This window comes from Phoenix dactylifera, chromosome 4 (genome assembly GCF_051530095.1).
Source record: "Phoenix dactylifera cultivar Ajwa chromosome 4, Ajwa_hap1_PhDact_Kaust_v1.1, whole genome shotgun sequence".
In the NCBI taxonomy this organism is placed as follows: Eukaryota; Viridiplantae; Streptophyta; class Magnoliopsida; order Arecales; family Arecaceae; genus Phoenix; species Phoenix dactylifera.
The window spans coordinates 1977882-1984206 of record NC_143193.1 but is presented as its reverse complement, the minus strand read 5'-3'; the positions used below and the strand labels follow the sequence as shown (position 1 = coordinate 1984206).

At 39.5% G+C, this 6325-nt stretch overlaps 1 protein-coding gene across 1 annotated transcript; it reads left to right on the top strand.

The window, feature by feature from the left end:
* The first annotated feature begins 2216 nt into the window (after window positions 1-2216).
* Window positions 2217-3253, top strand: LOC103708103 (glutaredoxin-C1-like). Its single transcript, XM_008792884.5, has one exon. It carries the CDS (start codon window positions 2465-2467, stop codon window positions 2849-2851), a length of 387 nt encoding a protein of 128 aa, XP_008791106.1. The 5' UTR covers window positions 2217-2464; the 3' UTR covers window positions 2852-3253.
* The last annotated feature ends 3072 nt before the right edge of the window (window positions 3254-6325 follow it).

Genomic DNA, 6325 nt, shown 5'->3' with positions numbered 1-6325 from the left:
CGTCCTTTGTCGCCAACCATTCCAGAGACCTCTTATGGATGGGAGAGGCGGAGTTGCCTAGTGCCCTCCGTGATATTTTATTTTTTGATTTTTTTGGCTGTATGCATATACGTTATGTATGATTCTTTCATTTTAGCAAAAGAAAATAATAAATAAAAAAAAGCTTTATTTACCTACTAAAGCAGGTGGAGTTCTACTCTTCATTTTTATCAAATAATAAATGCATCAAGACAATATCAGATAATAACCATTATAACATACTAATATTTATTTTGTGAATGAAATTAAATTTATCTATATATATACCATATAGCATAAGTCATTTTTATACATATCGAGGCTTCCCTAATCGTCTCAAAACCTTTAGGAGTTTTATAACAGAAGTAGAGTGTGTGTGTGTGTGTGTGAAGAGGAAATGGGCAATTGATAAGTTTTACGTGGATGGTGTGCACGGGAACCGGGTCTTTTGTCCCCCTTGAATTGGCCCACCGTCTTTGCGCGGCGCCCTGCTCACACGTGCCGCATTCTACGCCGACACCATCATTCCCCTGCCTCCCACGTGCCCCCACCCCTCCATCCCCCCACCCTCACTCTTCTTTCTCCTCTCCCACGCGCGAAGGCAGGCCATCTCCTCCTCCTCTTTCTTTTTTTTGGACCCCCCCCCCCAGGGTGGTCTGAGATCCGGGTTCTGACGGACCGCTCTCCAGCGGGTCCCACCCACGCGGCCGAACCAGACATTTGACCACGGTCCAGACTCGTACCAACATTCCATGCATCAACCAACCAACCAAACCACTATCTGACCTTCTTCTGAAAGAGAGAGAGAGAGAGAAGAGATTAACTACAAGTATAAAGAAAAAAAAAATGAAGACACTTATATAGATGAGGTCTTTGTGCCAAGAATAAATTACATCAATATTTTTTTTAACATAGTTATTCTTAGCATAAGCAGGTTCCATGTTCAAAGTTACGTAAGCCTTAGATACGATCAAATAAAGCGCCATGCAGCCTTGGTTGATATCATAAGGGAGATGCTGGTATTTGTTCTCGAGGAACCTCATACAGTAACATAGCAAATATCTTGCATGATATAGAGGATAGGAGGGTGCAATGATCACATCCTGCACGTCCATCACCTACAACTTGCGACTGTAGAGAATTTATGCTCGTATGATATTGCGACTTTGGTCGAATATAGTATCTCCCCCTAACTAAGTAGAGGACAGAGAAAGAAGGTTCTATCTAATCGAATCAAATAACATAGCAAGGAGAAGATCTGATATATGAGAACTTGGGAAAGTGGATAACTTGGCATCACCTTTTTGTTCTTTTTAAATTTTTCTGGCAATAGATAAACCTGGCATCACTTTGAATCCTCATACAACTGGGGTGGCGAGAAAAGTCCATTCAGAACGGATAAACACAAGTTCGTTTCCTCCATCTACAGATACCCAATGGATAAAAGAATGAAAGGACGAAAAAGTGTCGCAGAAAAAAAAAAATAATCAAATACTATCAGAGCACTAGATAAGAAAGAGGAAGACAGAGAGAGGAAAAAAAAAAGTGATATCGTGCGGGCATCTTTTAGCCCCGGTACGCTGCTAACGTACTCATTTGGGTTCGGGTCACCGAACCGGTGAACAGTAGACCCACCCGACAACAAGGACGGAGACAGCCGCTATTGCCCAACACACTCTTCTGACAAAGCCTGCACACTTTGTCTCTCCCTCATATACTTTATTTCTTTCATATATATATATATATATATATATATATATATATTATATTTCTTTTACTATTTCGGTTCGTATAATAATAAAGTACTCTACGAGAACATTAGAATAAAAACAGATTATCCCCATAAAGCAGCCACCTTAAAGACCGTTATTCACAGTTAGATCAACTAGCTATTCCCTAGTTTATTCCGGAATAATTTTGTTGGTGAATAATATAAGAATTAAAAAAATGTCATATATATATATATATATATATATATATATATATAACATGTTATTTTCATTATATAATAGTTATTATGGAGTCGTGAGAAGGGTCATTATATGATATTTTTAAGCTAATACAAGATCAAACACGTCAGCAAGTCATGTAGCATAGGAAAAATTCAATGAAACCTTTAAAAAAGCGACAGCAACGTACACTACTCTATTATTATTATTATGGTAAGTCCCTCCCTGCTTGGTCTCCCTCCTTTCCCCTCTCGCTGCATGCACTGACGAGACGATGACCCCCTAACCCAAATCTCTCCCTCTCTCTGTCTCCGAACTTCCTATTCTACCCTCCTCTTTCTTTCTTTACTCTAAGAACACTCCCTCCTTCCCTATATATAAGTTCCCCTGGCTCCCCTCCTTGACACCCAATCCGAAAGAGCTCAGCTTCTCAGTGGTAGAAGTAAGGAGATATCTATATCTATATATAGATAATATAGCAAGAAGAAGAAGAGAGAATGCAGTACCAGGCAGCGGCGGAGTCGTGGGGGGCGTACGCGTCGCTGGGGGGGCGAATGGATCCATTGGAGAGGGTGGAGCGGCTGGCGGCGGAGAGCGCGGTGGTGATCTTTAGCGTGAGCACTTGCTGCATGTGCCACGCCGTGAAGCGGCTCTTCCGCGGCATGGGGGTGAGCCCCACGGTGTACGAGCTCGACGAGGATCCCCGCGGAAAGGACATGGAGCGCGCCCTCGCCCGCCTCCTCGGCGCCGCCGGGGGGCCACCCGCCGTCCCCGTCGTCTTCATCGGCGGCAAGCTCGTCGGGGCCATGGACCGGGTCATGGCCTCGCACATCAATGGCACCCTCGTCCCCCTCCTCAAAGAGGCCGGCGCCCTCTGGCTCTAACAACAACTTGATCGATTATATAACATATCATACTACTATAGAGAGAGTGAGTGAAAGAGAGAGAGAGAAAGAGAGAATTAAAAGAGAGGTATATATAGGAGGTTTTAGAGGGTGAGAGAAAGAAAGAGAGAAGGAGAGAGAGGAGGGTTTCGTTTTATTCTTCCTCCGTTTTGGGTACAGAAATGATCAGTGGGTGTTGGAATTAGCTAGGCTGGCTTTTCTTTAATTTGTTTTTAACTTTGATCTTGGGTTTTATCTTTCAATGAAGGGAATGGGGGAAGGTCTTGGTGTTTGGTGTTGGGTTTTAGTGCTTTTTCTGTAATCTGCTTTCTATGATATGTATAGAAAGATCCCAAAAAAAAGCCAAAAGAAAAAAAAAAGAATGCTTGTTTTCTTTCTTTAGTGTGGGCTTTGAGTCTTGTTGGCACTGTGTGCTTCTAATTCTTCAATTTTTATTCTAATTAATTGTTGTCCGTACTGCTATGCACTACTAATTAATGATACTACTGAATCCCTACTCTCTTTTTTTTTTGTATTTTTATGAAGTGTTTCTTACATTCTCTCTCTCTCTCGAGAGAGAGAGAGAAGTGGGTTGTTTTCTTCAGTGCGTTTAGATGCATTGTGCAAAGCTCTCTTTTCCATGCTCTTTTACTACTACTACTTTACTGCTACTGGATGAGCTACTGCTTGTCTTTATCTCACATTCCAAGTGCTTTAGCTTCCATTCTTGTGGTTTTCTTCCGTTCTGTCTCTCGGAGCGTTCAAGAGGGAATCAATTTAGTTCTCAAGAAGAATGCAGTATTTTCCACGTAAATGCGATGCTGAGAAGAGAGAGTGTTTAATTACTTGTTTTTACAGAGAAGTTACTGGATAACAGATATTTATGATGTGTTACACATATTGACTTCATAAGATATAAAAATAAAAATAATTTTTTTTGCTCAAAATAAAAATAAAATTTCCAAATGGTGCAGGGTCCACCATAGAGTGCTATTAAGCCTCTATGGTGCACGGGTCCACCCTAAAGTCCACCATTAAGAGAGAGATAGCCACTAAATAAGAAGGTTCCAAAATGCATGCACTGTATCATACCTAGTACACACGTGCCGTTTGATAGTGGTTAATATGGCTTGCATGCCATAGAGGATCCTAGTTGTCTCAAATAGCCTTCATCCCAACTTCATATTTCTTCCAAGGAAAAAAAAAAAAACAATCTTCTCTGGGTCATAATATTTTATAGTCATGCAACGCGTTTGGCTCGCCAAAATGGAAAAAAAAAAGTGTAGTCATAAAAAAAATAAAAAAATATTTTTTATTTGGTTGGAGTTTTCAAAAAAAAAAAAAAAGCATTTTCATGTGAATAAGATTTTCTTACTTTTTAACTAGTTGAAAATTAATTTTTTTAAAAAAATTATGCTTAAAACATCAAAATCTATAAATAATATTTTTTATTAAAAATAATAAATATTTTACATAATTTTTTTAGAAAAATAGATGCTCTATAAACTAATACCAAAATTATTTTTATAGATATTATATTTTTAAAAATCAGTTTTATAGAAAAAATATTTTCACCAGAATTTTTTTTAGCGGAGCCCTTGAGCTCCTGGGTGGATTGGCTTTTTGATGCCACGTTAATCCCGCATGGTGACGGTGCATTGGGCTGTTCTCCGGGTGGACTTGCCACGTCAGCGACGCTATCAGTACGAGACCGCCGTGGTGCCGACAGCACTGTCGATCAGCGCAAATGAGACCGCGCCACGCGTCCGGCAGCCGTGCCCCGTCGCACGCGCGATTCCGTCGCCCCCTCGGTCGGTCGACACGTGCAGCGGGGCGGCCGAGACCTTGTCCTCCTTTTCCTCTATTTTAACATTATTTCTCTTTCTCTTGGAAAACCTTATTTCTTTTCAACAAGAAGCATGGTGCTACAGTAGCCTGAGACTTTGTGTCACACTTCATCACTGTACCCTGTCTCATATTCTTATAAACAGTTCTTTTACATTTTTTTTTTTAATGAAATCCAAGAGGCATATGTTGGAAAAAAAACTAATTGCAAAGGGAATGTCATGATCATGCTACTACTTGTATTGCACCTAAACCTGATCATCAAAGATTATACTGTTGGTCCAAAACTTTTTAAGGCTGCCACTTGTTGTTTAGAGGCTAACAATGACTTGCTACTCACAATTTGAAGGTGATTCAACTCTAGCTAATTAAACCCTTTTCATCTTAAATTAAGGCCCAGAGGCTAGCATATACGGTACAAGTGAACAAATAATACAAAGGATGTAAGCATGGATCAAGTAAATAGATATATATTTTTGGTAGGTCCAATAGATCATACATTTCTAAAATGAATACATGTAATAAAATCAGAAAACAAAAAATAATTTATGAGGAAAGGAATGTTCTTGTAGTTGTCCCAAAGAAAGTCACCAAAGTGCTGATCAATAAAGAGTAATCCAGCCAGCTGCCCTGCTTGGCTCTCTGTAGACATAAACTGCCTAGAATACTATGCAATTCCTTATCATTCTGAAGATGTCAATCAAGCAACAGCGGATGCCCACAATGAAAATATTCACCATACAATGTAGCATCAATCAACATAGCAAAATAATAAAGAATTAAAAGATGGAATATCTCTCCATGTGGTATCCCCCCTTCTTTGCGCCAGAACAAGGCTCGACTACTTCCCCTGATACCTATGGAACAAGTTAAGAGATGCACAGAACCAGAAAAGCATTAAGTATATCTGCAAATATATATCACAAAACTGAACCAAGTTATCAAATTATTTCATCTTCTACTCCAATGAAGAAGATAAGCAAGGCTCGTAGAAATTTATGGAGATCATGAATTGTGGTAAAGGAAGGATGCCTCCATACTATCACCAGTCCCCTGTTTCTTACCATATCTATTTGCCATCAACAATTAAAATAACTCCCCTTCACTGCATCTAATAAACCATCGATCAAACATATGTCATAAGATCAAGAGCTTTCCGGCAGCTCCATTTTCCTTCAGAATCCTTCTCACAGTTTTCAGTATGATAACATCTACGAATTGTTTTTTTTTTGCTAATGACATCTACGAATTGTTTGCTCAGACACTCGGAGCATGAGGCTTTTACTAGTATATAAAGACAACTATTTGAAAAGGGTTGCATGCAGATATCTAAAAGTCATGCAAGTTATAATTAAAAAAAAAAAGTCACTCTTACAAGAGGTTACAACCACTTGGCAGGACAAAGACATGCAATCCCCTAAACTAAAAAATTCGTCTCCAAAGTCACATATTTGAACAAACAAAAAAAAAAGGATCATAGGACAACATCGATGTGCATTCAAGTTATTGGACACATGACCTTGGAGTTGATGCCATTGTTGCAATAATGGTGACACTATGTCTTACAGTGCAAACTTTGTCATGTTGCCACTAGTTTTCTTCTCTTCAAACTCCAACAGAATCTTCTTG